The sequence below is a fragment of the Mytilus galloprovincialis genome, chromosome 1 (genome assembly GCF_965363235.1).
Source record: "Mytilus galloprovincialis chromosome 1, xbMytGall1.hap1.1, whole genome shotgun sequence".
Lineage (NCBI taxonomy): Eukaryota > Metazoa > Mollusca > Bivalvia > Mytilida > Mytilidae > Mytilus > Mytilus galloprovincialis.
This window is the reverse complement of record NC_134838.1, coordinates 115,419,464-115,439,430: the sequence shown is the minus strand read 5'-3', so window position 1 is coordinate 115,439,430 and position 19,967 is coordinate 115,419,464. Positions and strand designations below refer to the sequence as shown.

The following is a 19,967-nucleotide window of genomic DNA, read 5'->3' as shown; positions in this document are numbered from 1 at the left end:
TCAGAGAGGTTCCGAGTACAACTCTTTTTTCCGTTACGAAAAAGCATGGCGGGGGATAAAGCCGTTTTAAATTTTCTTGACGTTTCTGAACAAGAATCTATCCCCTTGTCGATTAAAACAAAGTTAGAAGAAGTGATCAGCAAATATCATGATGAAAATGATGACCTGAAAGTAAAATATGAGAGACTTAGAGTAAACTCTGGTACATAAATAAGATGTTCTACATATAAAATTTTAGAGACTCGGAATGATTTCTTATATATTTTGTCGCAGATCATTTGTTTAATCGGTATCTTTAAGTTTTATCTTTCTTTTGAAATGACCACAATGACAGACCCCAACTCCTTCTGTCCTCTAGCGTGTTGATCATTATAAAAAAATCCTAATATCCAACATGTCACCATTGAAGTACGTATAAATATCATGAATATAAACAAATCTAGTTTGTTAGGGTAGGGCCAGTGAGTTGGTACCAGCTATCATACCTGCAAGACCCAGTATTAACCGAGAACAGACAGTTTCTAATTGCTTTATATTGGAAATCCATGACTTATATTTTCATTATTTTAAATAGGAACCTAACAATAATTTACATTATGCAAAACAGATCAAAACGACTGTAACAGATTAGTGTGATGTTTTCCCAGGTTCTCTAATAAACTGACGATTATTTAAAAAGTCTATATATGTTTTATTACGTGCTTTTTACATGTATTTTGTAGTTCACATTTACAATACATTTCAATAAGATATAAATACTTAAAATACAATGGTCAAGTTTACGGTTAAGTCCTTACCTGGTTAGTAAGATATATTGTTTTAGATAAAATGTAGAACATAAAAGTCAACTATTTACTAGCGTTCAAATCCCAAAAGTGCACTCCCCAAACCCTAGAGCTTACGTATTTCTATCCCCATAATGACGTCATAGGCCCGGCCGGGCTACCGGGACACCAGAAGTGGCCCGGTGGGGGAAAACAAAATGGCCGGAACTACCAGTTGTTAATAAAACGGAGATAGAATTATAGAAAAGAAAGTTAACCAATCCACTGAAATACTTAAGGAGTAACAGTAAAGTGACTACTGTCACACTCCCTCCCTCTTAAGACCTTATGTGCCGAAACACATTAGTCCAAAGTGGCAAGAATATAACCTAAAATATATAAGTTAAAAACATTTTTTTTTAAATTTACACAAGTGATTAACAATATGTATAATGTTACTAGTTTTGTAAGTATTATTCAAAGACTATCTGAAATAAAGTTATAATAAGCACAATCAATATGTAATGAAAATTCAGCCTACTAGGGCCTATATAATTTAATATCGATCAACAAGTAATAAAATATTCAATAATAACAACAATTAAATATATTTATATAACAATGTTCAACCTGAAATACAAATGAAATAAATTAAGTTATTTAAATAAAATTATGCAACAATAAATATAATAAATATAGAGTAACATCACAATATTAAATATAAAGTTCAACGTTTATTGTTTGGCAATGTCTCTGAACAGTTCATATTCTCCATTTGTTTTCCGCTATCTGTCTCCTGAGTTCTCTGTTTTCTGCTTCTAGTTTCCTTCTACTTTCTCTATCTTGTTGTCTGCTTCCTGCTTCCTTGATATCCTCCAACTTGTGTTTCGCCGACTCACGCAACCGTCCTATAGCATCCATTGAGTTACACAACCATCTTAGCAGGGATTCTACTTCTGGGCGGGTCTCTGGTATTAGTGGCAGTACCAACGAAGGCAGATCTGTAATTGAGGTTTGAGTTTCACTGGTTGTGGTCTTACAACCAGATTGGTTGTTTTGCTCTGTTGTGATCAGGTTTTCATTATTTGGAATTGTTGATGTAGTACAACCAGAGTGGTTGTTTGCAGGATGCCCAGAATGGGCATTTTCTGTTTCCGGCTGGCTTCTGTTTCTATACTCTGCAAGAGAAATTCTTGATGTTAAGGAAAATGGGGTTCTATCGGGAAATATTGGAAGGTCTGGTAGTGGAAGTAATGATGTTTCTGGAAATTTTGATGGAAGATTTACGACGAAAGATGGTGAAGTGGTGATAGATGGTGTAGTGATGATAGATGGTGTACTGATGATAGATGGTGTACTGGTGATAGATGTTGTGTTGGTGTTACCCATAGTGGTAACAGTATTTGTCAATGGTGTGGTAGAGGTTGTTGTTGTTGCTAATTTGGTTCCGGCCACGGAAAATAAAAACACCAGGATCAACAAATCCTTTATTTTCTCTGACCTCTTTTTTACATGTGGTTAATTGCGTTTCCAGTTTAAGTACATTTTCAATGTCATGAACTTTTTTGAGGTGCTGCTTCATATCAGCTTTCCTTCTACATACTGACTTGCACAATCTCTCTGGGCAACTGTAACTGATTGTTAAATATAAGTGCTTCTCGTCCCAGTGTCTTTGATATTTAGCTTTTGACCCAAATCGACCGGCGTTACAGCCATCAATAGGACACTGCATAGTTATTGGTGTATAGAAAAATTCAATTCGGTTTTCCAAATCCTCATCATTAAGATCACCATCAGCAAAGATTTGAATCTCCATCCTGAAATTGGAACCAAAAATTTTTAGGTGACAATGTATAAATACATTTGGTTTTACTGATCAAATTATTCAGTCAATTAACTAGCACATCTCCCCCTTTAAAATAAAAATAAACTAAAGGAATATATATATTATGTCAAATTAAATATTACTCTTGACAATTCTGACATGGCCCACATTGGCCAGTCATTTTAATTTTAAAGCAACATTGTTTATTTAGTACAAGTGTACATGTCTCTATCAACGTAGCCGAAAACTGAAGAGTCCATGGCCAACAAATTGCCGTATAATAGAACATGGCCACCCTGACTATTTATAAGCCGTGTTACATTGGTACACATTGACCAATTCAACGTTCTCTATATATCGATCCACATTAATTGATTTAACCACAGCATCCGGTTACCCATAGTACCGAAAGTACGTAAATACCCATGGCAAAAAATTGTTCATGTGCGTATACCGGAATACTGTCCATCCTTAATTAACTAATAACAAAAGAAAACATATAAAATATGTGCTAATAAATTATCCGAACACGTGTTCAGAATCACAAAAGCATGTATTTTGTAGTTCACATTTACAATACATTTCAATAAGATATAAATACTTAAAATATGATAGTCAAGTTTACGGTTAAGTCCTTACCTGGTTAGTAAGATATATTGTTTTAGATAAAATGTAGAACATAAAAGTCAACTATTTACTAGCGTTCAAATCCCAAAAGTGCACTCCCCCAAACCCTAGAGCTTACATATTTCTATCCCCAAAATGACGTCATAGGCCCGGCCGGGCTACCAGGACACCAGAAGTGGCCCGGTGGGGGAAAACAAAATGGCCGGAACTACCAGTTGTTAATAAAACGGAGATAGAATTATAGAAAAGAAAGTTAACCAAACCCCTGAAATATTTAAGGACTAACAGTAAAGTGACTACCGTCACACGACAAATAAAATTCGAATAATTTCGGTGCATCGGTAGGTCTTTTCACCACCGAACACCCCAAAAGTTTATTATTGTCGAGCCTGCAACTTTTGTTGCAGAAAGCTCGACATAGGGATAGTGATCCGGTAGCGGCGGCGGTGGTGTTAGCTAACTTCTTAAAAGCTTTATATTTCAGAAGGTGGAAGACCTGGATGCTTCATACTTTGTATATAGATGCCTCATGTTACAAAGTTTCCGTCAGTCACATGTCCAATGTCCTTGACCTCATTTTCATGGTTCAGTGACCACTTGAAAAAAAAGTTCAAATTTTTTGTAATGTTGAATTCTCTTTTATTATAAGTAATAGGATAACTATATTTCATATGTACGTACCTTGCAAGGTCCTCATGTCTGTCAGACATTTTTCACTTGACCTCGACCTCATTTCATGGATCAGTGAACAAGGTAAAGTTTTGGTGGTCAAGTCCATATCTCAGATACTATAAGCAATAGGGCTAGTATATTCGGTGTATGGAAGGACTGTAAGGTGTACATGTCCAACTGGCAGGTGTCATTTGACCTTGACCTCATTTTCATGGTTCAGTGGTTATAGTTAAATTTTTGTGTTTTGGTCTGTTTTTCTCATACTATATGCAATAGGTCTACTATATTTGTTGTATGGAATGATTGTAAGGTGTACATGTCTAGCAGGCAGATGTCATGTGACCTTGACCTCATTTTCATGGTTCAGTGGTCAATGTTAAGTTTTTGAGTTTTTGTCTTTTTATCTAATACTATATATGCTATAGGTCAACTATATTTGGTGATGTTTTATGATCTTTATGTCAGTCGCACAGGTTTTATTTGACCGTGACCTCATTTTCACGGTTCATTGCACTGTGTTAAGTTTTTGTGTTTTGGTCTATTTTTCTTTAACTATAAGTAATAGGTCAACTATATATGTTGTATAGAAGCATTGTTAGCTGTACATGTCTGCCTGGCATGGTTCATCTGACCTTGACCTCATTTTCAAGGTTCATTGGTCTTTGTTTAGTTATCTTGGTTAATGTTAAGTTTATGTGACAGTTGTTATAAAGCTTAACTTTATATTTAAGACTATCAACATAATATCAATGATTAGTATAGAAGGCGAGACATTTCAGCGTGTGCACTCTTGTTTTTTCTTTTATCGTTATGAATGTGACTTAAATATAAATTTTTATTTAAAATATTAATTCAACAAATAAGAAGATTTAGAGTCTGAATATCTATAGAAAACAGAGAGGAAGAGTCTATAACATCCCACTTTTTAAACTCTGCAGGCCCCCATGGACACCTCAAATATATTATTTTCCCATTTTTTTTCTTCCATCTGTTTTATAAAATCGAGGATACTTGAACTGATTACTAATTATAAATATGTTATTTTAATAACACACACAATGTAATCCAGAAATTATTGAATCCGGAGACGTTTTTCATTGCATTGATTATCGATTTTGACATAAATATCATGCCCATAAAAATCTAAAAATTGATTTAAATATACGTAATTTAGTTTGTTTTATTGTATAATATTACAGTTTTTCTTCAAATAATTTAGTGATTTTAAAACAACAAACATTGTACATGTAGATAAATTTAAACATAATATTTATATCAATTAAGGATAATCTAAACAAGGAGTCGCAGCCTGTTCATGCTGTAACTATATGTTTTAAATGATCTATGAGCAATGTTTATCTTGAATTAGATTTTGAACTTTCAATATTTTAAAAACAGAATAAAAAAGATGACATCTGTGTTTTCCATGAGAGATTAAAATGTATTTTGTTTAGATGCAACAAATACATCTAGAACGTGATAATCTGCTACTTGTTGAATACACGTAAAACAACGTTATAGAGCTTTTATATCATAATATTATTATACTGTATGATATGCCAACACAATAGGCTGTTTGGTCTTAAAGTTACTTGCCCTGTTTGGCAAAGGCTAAACAAACATTATTTTTTTAAGTTTATATATATGCAATATGCTGGATTTTCTCAGTGTGTTGAAGACCCTTTTGTGTCCTTCTGTTTTCTGCTTTGTGGTCCAGTTTTTGTCTCTTTGACACATTCCCCATTTCCATTCTCAATTTTTAACCGGATTTTTGTGACAAAAATGTCGGTTATTAATTTGGGGATGTACGGCGGGCGGCCGGGCTGTCGGGTGGGCGGGCGGCAATCAAATGTTGTCCATGCATTAACTCATGAACCGTTCAACCAAGGCTTTTAAAATTTTAATATGTTGTTACTGACAACTAAATGAAGGTCAAGTTCAATAATGGCGATTTTGACTTTTACCGTTCAGGAGTTATGGTTCTTGAAAGATTGAAAAATGGAGTTTACAGTCGTGTCCGTGCATTTACGCATGAACTGTTCTACCAAAGCTTCCCAAATTTTAATATGTTGTTACCGATGACAAAATGGAGGTCAAGTTCAATAATGACGATTTTGACTTTTACGGTTCAGGAGTTATGGTTCTTGAAAGATTGAAAAATGGAGTTTTCAGTCGTGTCCGTGCATTTACCCATGAACTGTTCTACCAAAGCTTCCCAAATTTTAATATATTGTTACTGATGACAAAATGGAGGTCAAGTTCAATAATGACGATTTTGACTTTTACCGTTCCGGAGTTATGGTTCTTGAAAGATTGAAAAATGGTGTTTCCAGTCGTGTCCGTGCATTTTCTCATAAACCATTCAACCAAAGCTTTTGAAATTTTTATATGTTGTTACTGATGACAAAATAGAGGTCAAGTTCAATAATGACGATTTTGACTTTTACCGTTCAGGAGTTATGGTTCTTGAAAGATCGTAAAATGGCGTTTCCATTCACGTTGTTGCATTTACTAATGAACCATTCAATCTAAGCTTTTCAAATTTTAATATGTTGATACTGACTACAAAATGGAGGTCAAATTTGATATTGATGATTTTCACTTTCAGCATTCATCAGTTATGGTTCTTGTGATATTGCCAGGACACAAATAAATGTTAATAAATCCGGTTTGCTGTCGTTGTGACAGCCTCTTGTAAATATGTAATCCATAAGAGATTTCTAATAACTTTGTAACACATAGTAGAAGATATTCTCAATATTTCTATAGATGATAATTTCAATTCAGTCAAATATAAATCAAAGAGTAAACTTATTCAATTGAAAAAAGGGTATTATTTCTTTAAAGATTGCAAAAGATGTGTTTAGAATTTTAACAAAATTAGCTTATTTTGACCTGAAATCTAATTTATTTACAAGACTTTTCATGTAAAAGATCCTATTATATTATTTTAATCCTCTGACAATTACAGAAAGCTAAAATTGGGTGTGATTTTTTTTTTTTTTAAACATTGTTTAAAACAACAAAACAAGTTTGGCGTCCTCCAAAAGTTATCGTGTATGTTATGTGTACTAAGCCTAAGGGACCTAAAATCTGTTAAATTGGAGTCCTGGTCTCATTATTTATTTCAAAACTCAGAGTCTCTAGCATGTAGTTTTCTTTCTAGACATATAAATTTGCGGGTTTTTTCAGAAAATTAAATTAAAAATATGAGAGATTGAACACTGTATTGTGTGTATAATTTTAAAAAATACTTGGTAATATACATATTGAATAAAAAGTTTGGAAATGGCATAATTAAAACTAAATGTTGACAAAGTGTATAATTTATTTTGTCATGAATGTGTTAGTTTATTCATGTATTGTATGAAATGTACCTATCTTTATTTGACATACTTTGCCATTGTAGAACAGCAGTATTTTGATGTAGAAAAACAACTCGTTAGCAGTAATAATAAACTAGAATCAGAAACTTCTACAAATGCAGAGCTTAAGGACACATTGGCACAGCTGGGTAAGTACAGTAATAAAACAAAAATTTTATCATAAGGATTCACAAGGGTTTTCTTTGGTTAAATCAATTCAATATGTAGTTATGGTAAAAACTATGTTTTGGTCTGCAGCTGAACAGTAAAGTGAAACTATTATATCCTACAAACATAAAGATTGCTTTGAGAAACTATTTATTCTATAAAAATGTCAAATATATACATGTACATTTAATTTGATAGCTTTTAAACATCACAAGTTAGTTTGAATAGAATGTGTGCAGACAGATCAGTAATATTTTCATTCAATGTTACTCAAGATTATAAGTATTCAATTTGTGATGTATGAAGTAAATTATAAATTCTTGAAGTTGATAATAATATTTGAGGGCTAATTATGCCAACAGAACAAGCCACTATAACACCATAGAGGATCTTGAACATTCTATTATGTGCGAATGTCTGAATATAAATGTATAATAAAAAGCAATAATTGATTTTGTACATTTCTTATACTTATATTAATACACTCATGTCTTAAATCTATAATACCTCTAGGTTATCATTTCTTATTGAAACAATTTTTTTGTGTGCTGAAATAATCAATTTGGATGTAAAATTCAAGAAACTTCTTTCTGAAAGAACAAACTGTAACAATATACATGATATAATATTGATAAAACATGCTTTCATGTACTGTTACACCACTGTCCCAGGTTAGGTGGAGGGTTGGAATCCCACTAACATGTTTAACCATGCCACATTTTGTAAATATGTGCCTGTCCCAAGTCAGGAGCCTGTAATTCAGTTTCAAATCTCACCACTTCTCCCTATAATTCTGAAGTAGTGTGAGCCCTGCAGTGGTTGTCATTTGTAAATTAGGCCGTTAGTTTTCTTGTATGAACTGTTTTACATTTGTCATTTCTGGGCCTTTTATAGCTTACTATGCAGTATGGGCTTTGCTCATTGTTGAAGGCCATATGGTGACCTATACTTGTTAACTTTTGTGTCATTTGGTCTTTTGTGGAGGTTGTCTCATTGGCAATCATACCACATCATCTTTTTATGCCCCACCTACGATAGTAGAGGGGCATTATGTTTTCTGGTCTGTGCGTCTGTTTGTCCGTCCGTCTGTTCGTTCGTTCGTTCGTTCGTCCGTCTGTCCCGCTTCAGGTTAAAGTTTTTGGTCAAGGTAGTTTTTGATGAAGTTGAAGTCCAATCAACTTGAAACTTAGTATACATGTGCCCTATGATATGATCTTTCTAATTTAAATGCCAAATTAGAGTTTTGACCCCAATTTTACGGTTCACTGAACATAGAAAATGATAGTGCAAATTTCAGGTTAAAGTTTTTGGTCAAGGTAGTTTTTGATGAAGTTGAAGTCCAATCAACTTGAAACTTAGTATACATGTGCCCTATGATATGATCTTTCTAATTTAAATGCCAAATTAGAGTTTTGACCCCAATTTTACGGTTCACTGAACATAGAAAATGATAGTGCAAATTTCAGGTTAAAGTTTTTGGCTTCAGGTTAAAGTTTTTGGTCAAGGTAGTTTTTGATGAAGTTGAAGTCCAATCAACTTGAAACTTAGTATACATGTGCCCTATGATATGATCTTTCTAATTCAAATGCCAAATTAGAGTTTTGACCCCAATTTTACGGTTCACTGAACATAGAAAATGATAGTGCAAATTTCAGGTTAAAGTTTTTGGTCAAGGTAGTTTTTGATGAAGTTGAAGTCCAATCAACTTGAAACTTAGTATACATGTGCCCTATGATATGATCTTTCTAATTTAAATGCCAAATTAGAGTTTTGACCCCAATTTTACGGTTCACTGAACATAGAAAATGATAGTGCAAATTTCAGGTTAAAGTTTTTGGCTTCAGGTTAAAGTTTTTGGTCAAGGTAGTTTTTGATGAAGTTGGAAGTCCAATCAACTTGAAACTTAGTATACATGTGCCCTATGATATGATCTTTCTAATTTTAATGCCAAATTAGATTTTTACCCTATTTCACGGTCCATGGAACATGGAAAATGATTGAGTGGGGCATCCGTGTACTTTGGACACATTCTTGTTTTTTTATATTTTGTGTATACATGTATATTCTACATTGTTTAATACATTATCATGAAATTGAATTGAACATGATGATATGAATTGTTGTACATAGTAAATACACCATATGATGTTTTACAAAGAAACCAACTAAAAAAATGTATGTACATGTCAATTCTTTACGCAGAGCAAAAATATAAAGAAGTATCTGAGAAATTCACAGAGCTTGGAGATACACAAGAAGGAAGCCTCACATCACAGGTAAATACGCCAATGGCCAAAAACTCAGATATTTGAGATCCAGATCTATATTATGGTTTTGTTTTCAATTGATTTTAAAAATATCAATTGATTTTATAATTTTTTTTTAGATTCTTTGATCATGTTGATGTTTTCCTTCAAATTAAAATTAAAAAAAAAAGGTTTTTAGAAAAGATTTCTCAAAATAGCATTCCATGCTTACAATATTCATGATATGATCAGAATTACCACAAGTACTTTTGTGTATATTATTCGAGGCATTTTTTAATTCATAAGCTTTCTTTGAAAAGCTGATAGCATATAATCAACAATATTTTCTGACATAAAGAAAAAAAGAAATTTGTCATGTGTTATGCATATGTTTCTATTTTAATCAGTTGCAACTTACAAGATCCAATGAACAGCTTGAAGCAGAGAAAAGAGATCTTACTGTGTTATTAGAGAAAAAGAATAAAGAGTTAGACCGATTAAATGGTATATCAATTTACATTTATTAAAAAAGCTATATATACACTATTTCATGATAATAAGTTAATACTTTTTATACGACCGCAAAAATTGAAAATTTTTTGGTCGTATATTGGTATCACGTTGGCATTAGCGTCGTCGTTGTTGTCGTCTGAATACTTTTGGTTTTCGCACTATAACTTTAGTTTAAGTAAATAGAAATCTATGAAATTTAAACACAAGGTTTATGACCACAAAAGGAAGGTTGGGATTGATTTTGGAAGTTTTGGTCTCAACAGTTTAGGAATTAGGGGCCAAAAAGGGCCCAAATAAGCATTTTCTTGGTTTTCACACTATAACTTTAGTTTAAGTAAATAGAAATCTATGAAATTGTGACACAAGGTTTATGACAACAAAAGGAAGGTTGGGATAGATTTTGGGAGTTTTGGTTCTAACTGTTTAGGAATTGGGGGCCAAAAAAGGGTCCAAATATTAGCATTATTCTTGGTTTTTGCACAATAACTTTAGTATAAGTAAATAGAAATAAATGGAATTTAAACACAAGGTTTATGAACACAAAAGGAAGGTTGGGATTGATTTAGGGAGTTGAGATCCCAACGGTTTAGGAATTAGGGGCCAAAAAGGGGCCCAAATAAGCATTTTTCTTGGTCTTCGCACTATAACTTTAGTGTAAGTAAATAGAAATCTATGAAATTTAAACACAAGGTTTATGACCTTAAAAGGAAGGTTGGGATTGATTTTGGGAGTTTTGGTCCCAACAGTTTAGGAATAAGGGGCCCAAAGGGTCCAAAATTAAACTTTGTTTGATTTCATCAAAAATTGAATAATTGGGGTTCTTTGATATGCTGAATCTAACTGTGTATGTAGATTCTTAATTTTTGGTCCCGTTTTCAAATTGGTCTACATTAAGGTCCAAAGGGTCCAAAATTAAACTTAGTTTGATTTTAACAAAAATTGAATCCTTGGGGTTCTTTGATATGCTGAATCTAAAAATGTACTTAGTTTTTTTTATTATTGGCCCAGTTTTCAACTTGGTCCAAATTTGTGTCCAAAATTATTTCATCAAAAATTGAATAATTGGGGTTCTTTGATATGCCAAATCTAATTGTGTATGTGGATTAAGGGAAAGGGGGATGTGAAAAAAAAATTGATGGGGGGGGGGGGGGTTCAATTTTTACTCATTTCAGATTTCATAAATAAATCGAAAATTTCTTCAAACATTTTTTTGAGAGGGTTAAAATTCAACAGCATAGTGAATTGCTCAAAGGCAAAAACAAATTTTAAGTTTATTAGACCACTTTCATTCTGTGTCAGAAACCTATGGTGTGTCAACTATTTAATCACAATCCAAATTTAGAGCTGAATCCAGCTTGAATGTTGTGTCCATACTTGCCCCAACCATTCAGGGTTCAACCTCTGCGGTCGTATAAAGCTGTGCCCTGCGTAGCATCTGGTTATGTCTTATTGTCTTATTGATGTTCCACTATTGGATACATTTAATGTTGTGTCAATTGGAACAGCTTACCATATCAAATTAGTATTCGTATAATCCACAGTCGTCTACAAAGAAAAATGATCTAGCACAAATTAGAAATAAAGCAATGTTTATATATCTATTATAATGGTATTGTATAATATGAACAGTTGATATTATTATTTTTTTGTAGATGAGTGGAAGGATTTCACAGAGAAGTTGTCGAAGGCTAACACAGCCAAATTTGAAGCACAAGCCAAGTTATCAGACATACAGAGTAGTATGGTTACCATAGAGGTAAACATAGAGGATAATTTGATATTTTTATGACTCTAAAAAAAAAAATGCATGCATCTAGATTTGATTATGTATTGATAGGAAAATTTATATAACATGGGTTTTTGAATTGAGCTACATGTACATGTCAGCTCATACTAATAATTATAAGTTGAAGTAAAATGTCTATGTTGAATTATCCTTTACAAAATATGTTCATCTTAGAGTTTCCCCCAAAATTGTTTTAAATGATATTTAGGACATGCAGTTTAAAGCATTGTGGCGCAATGTATTTTATAAAATGTTTTCTTTTTTATTATTTTGCTAGTTTCAATCAAAAAGGTTACAACAGGAAAATGAACAGATGAAAGGACAGATTGATTGGTTAAATAAGGAACTTGGTGAAAAAACAAAGGAATTAATGAATAACAGGAAAGAGCAGGTATTGAAATATGTGGCATACTTTTCTGCTTGGATTGTAACGCTTGTGTTTGGCCTGTAATTCATCAGCAGTTAAGTACATGTAGAAGTTTTTTAAATTGAATTTAGTTTAACAACAGTGAAGATTTTCAACATATAGACTTGTATATCTCAGAGTCATAAGAAACATAGACTCCTTTAAGGATTTATATTATCTTCAAGTTTGAACCACTGGGCACTATATATTTGAATGAATTTTTGGATTTGATATATTGGTCAAGGATCTTTGATCTCTGCTATTATTGTATATTCACCTCTGACAATTAAACACTTATTCAAGAGTTAAGCATATGTTTTATTTTCATAGAAAATATTACCAATAATTTAATTTAACTAAATGTCCTTTATTTCAGTCAAGTAAATTGATAGATATACAGACACAATTAGAGGAGAAGACAGAAGAATTAAGACAGTTAACAGGCTCTATGGAAACTCTAAGGAAGACCAACAGTGATCAGGCTCAGAGGATAGATAAACTCATTCAGAAGTCTAAAGACGTGTGTGATTCACAGATACAAAGTGAGGAACAGTTTAGACAGGAGCTGGAGGCCAAGTCAAAACTGTCAGAACTTTACAGGGTAATTTTGATAAAATTACCTTGTGACAAAAATAAATTCTGTAATATTAAAGGATAATGAAGTTTTTTTTATCATTCTGATAACTTTTGTGCCACCTAAAGAAATAACAAAAATTAATACTAGGATTTTGATATGTGTACATGTAGTCATATAACTAGACTAAAAAAATTATTTACATTGAACGTTTTCTCTTTTTCAGACCTCGGCAGAAGAAGCTGAAGAAAAAATAAAGGAATTAAGTAGAGCTGTTGATGAACTACAGAAATTACTGAGAGATTCTGCAAATGGTACGCTAGCATTCTTTATGTTCTCCATGATCTGTTTATAACTCTTCAACTCTAGATCTTGATTTTGATAACTCTTTAAAACCTCTTCCAATGATACATTTTGCATGTATAATTGACAATAAACAATGCTACACTAACTTTTGTATTTAAATTATCAGAGCAATCAATGGTGTATGGAAAAATAATATGATAAAAAAAAAGTAATGTAAAGCTATTTTGTACTTATCAAAGGAATCATTTATGTCTTCTGAAGTTATTTACATTGTTCTAAATTTAATTCCTTGTCCAATTGTGCGCAATGTGATGGTGTTTATCAATGAGTCATATGAGTCTGATGTTTCTTATGTTTGATTAACTATACTAAATTTTATATGTTTTATTCTGTTTTTTTTTCAGATCATACTAATATGGAAAAGGAAAAAGATAATGAGATTGAAAAACTGAATAAAGAAATTGAGGATCGAGGTAAATATAGCTTAATCTAAAAAGAAGAAAAGGAAGGACACTACCAAATTTTCATGCTGGTAGGAATGGTCTAATTTTTCAAAATTATTTATAGGTTTGTAGATTTTTTTCTTTATCTCAACTGACCACTGGAAACTCGTTTCAAATTTAATCATACAAGAATAATATCAGATTAGAATTTGATTCCTATCTTTATCTAAGTATACCTTTATGTTTAACTTTTTTTAAATCTTACATTTACTGAGATTGTATTTTTAGAATGAATTTCTTTATGTATAAAAATATGTATAATTTCTACAATCTTATATAAGGAGATTTTGTTATTTTACAAGCATGGCTCCACTAAGGACATGCACCTTTAAAATTACTACATCTAAAAGATTTAAACATTGAATTACATAGATTGATAACAATTTAAAACACACTGTTAAAGTTCTGACGTACAATGTTCATGTAGATATAGAATTGAGCTAATGATATGATGATTCACTAGGCAAGTGTTGCTGAAATCAGTTTTTATGCCCCACCTACGATAGTAGAGGGGCATTATGTTTTCTGGTCTGTGCGTCCGTTCGTCTGTTCGTTCGTCCGTTCGTTCGTCCGTTCGTTCGTCCGTTCGTCCGTCTGTCCCGCTTCAGGTTAAAGTTTTTGGTCAAGGTAGTTTTTGATGAAGTTGAAGTCCAATCAACTTGAAACTTAGTATACATGTGCCCTATGATAGGATCTTTCTAATTTAAATGCACAATTAGAGTTTTGACCCCAATTTTACTGTTCACTGAACATAGAAAATGATAGTGCAAATTTCAGGTTAAAGTTTTTGGCTTCAGGTTAAAGTTTTTGGTCAAGGTAGTTTTTGATGAAGTTGAAGTCCAATCAACTTGAAACTTAGTATACATGTGCCCTATGATATGATCTTTCTAATTTAAATGCCAAATTAGAGTTTTGACCCCAATTTTACGGTTCACTGAACATAGAAAATGATAGTGCAAATTTCAGGTTAAAGTTTTTGGCTTCAGGTTAAAGTTTTTGGTCAAGGTAGTTTTTGATGAAGTTGAAGTCCAATCAACTTGAAACTTAGTATACATGTGCCCTATGATATGATCTTTCTAATTTAAATGCCAAATTAGAGTTTTGACCCCAATTTTACGGTTCACTGAACATAGAAAATGATAGTGCAAATTTCAGGTTAAAGTTTTTGGTCAAGGTAGTTTTTGATGAAGTTGAAGTCCAATCAACTTGAAACTTAGTATACATGTGCCCTATGATATGATCTTTCTAATTTAAATGCCAAATTAGAGTTTTGACCCCAATTTTACGGTTCACTGAACATAGAAAATGATAGTGCAAATTTCAGGTTAAAGTTTTTGGTCAAGGTAGTTTTTGATGAAGTTGAAGTCCAATCAACTTGAAACTTAGTATACATGTGCCCTATGATATGATCTTTCTAATTTAAATGCCAAATTAGAGTTTTGACCCCAATTTTACGGTTCACTGAACATAGAAAATGATAGTGCAAATTTCAGGTTAAAGTTTTTGGTCAAGGTAGTTTTTGATGAAGTTGAAGTCCAATCAACTTGAAACTTAGTATACATGTGCCCTATGATATGATCTTTCTAATTTAAATGCCAAATTAGAGTTTTGACCCCAATTTTACGGTTCACTGAACATAGAAAATGATAGTGCAAATTTCAGGTTAAAGTTTTTGGCTTCAGGTTAAAGTTTTTGGTCAAGGTAGTTTTTGATGAAGTTGAAGTCCAATCAACTTGAAACTTAGTATACATGTGCCCTATGATATGATCTTTCTAATTTAAATGCCAAATTAGAGTTTTGACCCCAATTTTACGGTTCACTGAACATAGAAAATGATAGTGCAAATTTCAGGTTAAAGTTTTTGGTCAAGGTAGTTTTTGATGAAGTTGAAGTCCAATCAACTTGAAACTTAGTATACATGTGCCCTATGATATGATCTTTCTAATTTAAATGCCAAATTAGAGTTTTGACCCCAATTTTACGGTTCACTGAACATAGAAAATGATAGTGCAAATTTCAGGTTAAAGTTTTTGGCTTCAGGTTAAAGTTTTTGGTCAAGGTAGTTTTTGATGAAGTTGAAGTCCAATCAACTTGAAACTTAGTATACATGTGCCCTATGATATGATCTTTCTAATTTAAATGCCAAATTAGAGTTTTGACCCCAATTTTACGGTTCACTGAACATAGAAAATGATAGTGCAAATTTCAGGTTAAAGTTTTTGGCTTCAGGTTAAAGTTTTTGGTCAAGGTAGTTTTTGATGAAGTTGAAGTCCAATCAACTTGAAACTTAGTATACATGTGCCCTATGATATGATCTTTCTAATTTAAATGCCAAATTAGAGTTTTGACCCCAATTTTACGGTTCACTGAACATAGAAAATGATAGTGCAAATTTCAGGTTAAAGTTTTTGGTCAAGGTAGTTTTTGATGAAGTTGAAGTCCAATCAACTTGAAACTTAGTATACATGTGCCCTATGATATGATCTTTCTAATTTAAATGCCAAATTAGAGTTTTGACCCCAATTTTACGGTTCACTGAACATAGAAAATGATAGTGCAAATTTCAGGTTAAAGTTTTTGGCTTCAGGTTAAAGTTTTTGGTCAAGGTAGTTTTTGATGAAGTTGAAGTCCAATCAACTTGAAACTTAGTATACATGTGCCCTATGATATGATCTTTCTAATTTAAATGCCAAATTAGAGTTTTGACCCCAATTTTACGGTTCACTGAACATAGAAAATGATAGTGCAAATTTCAGGTTAAAGTTTTTGGTCAAGGTAGTTTTTGATGAAGTTGAAGTCCAATCAACTTGAAACTTAGTATACATGTGCCCTATGATATGATCTTTCTAATTTAAATGCCAAATTAGAGTTTTGACCCCAATTTTACGGTTCACTGAACATAGAAAATGATAGTGCAAATTTCAGGTTAAAGTTTTTGGTCAAGGTAGTTTTTGATGAAGTTGAAGTCCAATCAACTTGAAACTTAGTATACATGTGCCCTATGATATGATCTTTCTAATTTAAATGCCAAATTAGAGTTTTGACCCCAATTTTACGGTTCACTGAACATAGAAAATGATAGTGCAAATTTCAGGTTAAAGTTTTTGGTCAAGGTAGTTTTTGATGAAGTAGAAGTCCAATCAATTTGAAACTTAGTATACATGTTCCCTTTGATAAGATCATTCTAATTTTAATGCCAAATTAGAGAATTTATTCCAATTTCACAGTCCTTTAAACATAGAAAATGATAGTGTGAGTGGGGCATCCGTGTACTGTGGACACATTCTTGTGATAAATATGAATGACTATTAATTTTAAAAAATATATAATGATAAATAAAAGATATTATATTGTCTACTAAAGCAGATTAGCGTGACTGTCATCCTTACGTCAACAGAAAGTTAGAAAACATTAATGTGTCCAACCAATTTTTAGTCTTTTTTATAAGAATCACTCATTGTTCAAGGCTGTTTAGTGACCCATAGTTGTTAATTTCTGTGTCATTTGCTCTCTTGAAAAGAGTTGTCTTATTATCAATCATACCACATTTTCTTATATGTATTGTCCTATTTATTTACCATGTAGAGAGTGGAATCAGGCTGTTAAAGCAAGAATTGGTGAATGCTAATGACCTTATTGATGCAGCAAGGAAGAAAAGTAAGTGTTACAGTGGAACAATCAGTTTTGTATTTGTTTGCTTTATCATGATGGTTTTGATGTATATATTGCTTAGAATGATGTAAAAACATATTTTTATGCCCCACCTACGATAGTAGAGGGGCATTATGTTTTCTGGTCTGTGCGTCCGTTCGTCCGTCCGTTCGTTCGTCCGTTCGTCCGTCTGTCCCACTTCAGGTTAAAGTTTTTGGTCGAGGTAGTTTTTGATGAAGTTGAAGTCCAATCGACTTCAAACTTGGTACACATGTTCCCTATGATATGATCTTTCTAATTTTAATGCCAAATTAGAGTTTTGACCCCAATTTTACGGTTCACTGATAGAAAATGATAGTGCAAATTTCAGGTTAAAGTTTTTGGCTTCAGGTTAAAGTTTTTGGTCAAGGTAGTTTTTGATGAAGTTGAAGTCCAATCAACTTGAAACTTAGTATACATGTGCCCTATGATATGATCTTTCTAATTTAAATGCCAAATTAGAGTTTTGACCCCAATTTTACGGTTCACTGAACATAGAAAATGATAGTGCAAATTTCAGGTTAAAGTTTTTGGCTTCAGGTTAAAGTTTTTGGTCAAGGTAGTTTTTGATGAAGTTGAAGTCCAATCAACTTGAAACTTAGTATACATGTGCCCTATGATATGATCTTTCTAATTTAAATGCCAAATTAGAGTTTTGACCCCAATTTTACGGTTCACTGAACATAGAAAATGATAGTGCAAATTTCAGGTTAAAGTTTTTGGTCAAGGTAGTTTTTGATGAAGTTGAAGTCCAATCAACTTGAAACTTAGTATACATGTGCCCTATGATATGATCTTTCTAATTTAAATGCCAAATTAGAGTTTTGACCCCAATTTTACGGTTCACTGAACATAGAAAATGATAGTGCAAATTTCAGGTTAAAGTTTTTGGCTTCAGGTTAAAGTTTTTGGTCAAGGTAGTTTTTGATGAAGTTGAAGTCCAATCAACTTGAAACTTAGTATACATGTGCCCTATGATATGATCTTTCTAATTTAAATGCCAAATTAGAGTTTTGACCCCAATTTTACGGTTCACTGAACATAGAAAATGATAGTGCAAATTTCAGGTTAAAGTTTTTGGCTTCAGGTTAAAGTTTTTGGTCAAGGTAGTTTTTGATGAAGTTGAAGTCCAATCAACTTGAAACTTAGTATACATGTGCCCTATGATATGATCTTTCTAATTTAAATGCCAAATTAGAGTTTTGACCCCAATTTTACGGTTCACTGAACATAGAAAATGATAGTGCAAATTTCAGGTTAAAGTTTTTGGTCAAGGTAGTTTTTGATGAAGTAGAAGTCCAATCAACTTGAAACTTAGTATACATGTTCCCTTTGATAAGATCATTCTAATTTTAATGCCAAATTAGAGAATTTATTCCAATTTCACAGTCCTTTAAACATAGAAAATGATAGTGTGAGTGGGGCATCCGTGTACTGTGGACACATTCTTGTTATGTAATGAAAAAAATATTTAAAAACTATGAGGATGGTGATACTATGATATACCTGTTATTTTTCTTTTCCAATCTTTTCACTGCAATGCTCCAGTTATGATACTAAGTTTTAAAAATTTCAAAGATCAACTTGGGCTTTTATTGGGATATGATTGCTTTAAAGCAATCTGTAGACTTATAAGGGGGTCTCATTGAGGGGTTCTGATCCCAGATCCCGCTTACACTATGTACGTAAGCAATTCTCACTTTTTTTGTCATTTCCCAGGTCCCGCAAGACCTCATTTCCCGTTTTCATGACACATTAATTTAACTTTCACGTGTCACGCTTACAAAAAATCGGCAATCCTGCGTCTCGCTTAGACATCAATGAGACCCACTTATAACATTGACTCAGGGCCATGCCCTCACGTCAATCGTTTTATTCTAAACATCAAGGAACATCTCAGAATCTTGAGGAATTCTTGCTTTAAATGGTATAAAAAACAAAAGGATTGAATTTAAACAACTGTCCTATAATGTTCTTCTCATAATCTTCATGTGTCGATATTTCCCTTGACTTGTATGTGTGTTTTTAACAACACGGAAAATCAGAATTAAGCAGTATTTATATTTAGTGTATTTGGTAACACGTCAGAGGGAATTCCCCAGTTTTGATAACATGCAAGAGTTATCTGAATTCCGATTGATAAATCTATTTCTGTCATATAAGAACTGAAGTGGACTTTTCTTATATGTCACCATTATGAAACTGATATTTGATATTGTACTTCCATAAAGAGATGGAGGTCGTTAAATTAACATTTAATATCGTCCTTGCTACAAATCACGAGTCTAAGGTTTGTTTAGGTAATTATGCGCATGCTTATAGTTTTCTTGACTTGAAGGGGTATCAGATTGAATGATTGCTCTGGATTTCCCATTCCATTGATTAATTTGAAACTCACGAAATCCTTTCTATGTCTGTCAGCTATTGAGGGTTATTGTTGTTGCATAATTTTAAATCATATTGCTTCGCGTTGTCTCCCTTCTGTAAGTAACTTCTGTCAAACGACATTACGTCGAGAAAAA

At 32.5% G+C, this 19,967-nt stretch overlaps 1 protein-coding gene across 2 annotated transcripts in view; it reads left to right on the top strand.

Moving 5' to 3' along the window:
- Window positions 1-21: 21 nt before the first annotated feature.
- Window positions 22-19,967, top strand: part of LOC143052752 (nucleoprotein TPR-like) — an 87,733-nt gene continuing 67,787 nt past the window's right edge. For both annotated transcript variants that reach the window (XM_076225869.1, XM_076225862.1), the window contains exons 1-10: window positions 22-202; window positions 7,298-7,402; window positions 9,624-9,697; window positions 10,075-10,171; window positions 11,833-11,936; window positions 12,244-12,357; window positions 12,749-12,973; window positions 13,173-13,260; window positions 13,657-13,725; window positions 17,341-17,412. In XM_076225869.1, the coding sequence (XP_076081984.1) occupies window positions 46-202; window positions 7,298-7,402; window positions 9,624-9,697; window positions 10,075-10,171; window positions 11,833-11,936; window positions 12,244-12,357; window positions 12,749-12,973; window positions 13,173-13,260; window positions 13,657-13,725; window positions 17,341-17,412 (1,105 nt within the window). In that variant the 5' untranslated portion in view covers window positions 22-45. The remainder of the gene's footprint in view (window positions 203-7,297; window positions 7,403-9,623; window positions 9,698-10,074; window positions 10,172-11,832; window positions 11,937-12,243; window positions 12,358-12,748; window positions 12,974-13,172; window positions 13,261-13,656; window positions 13,726-17,340; window positions 17,413-19,967) is intronic.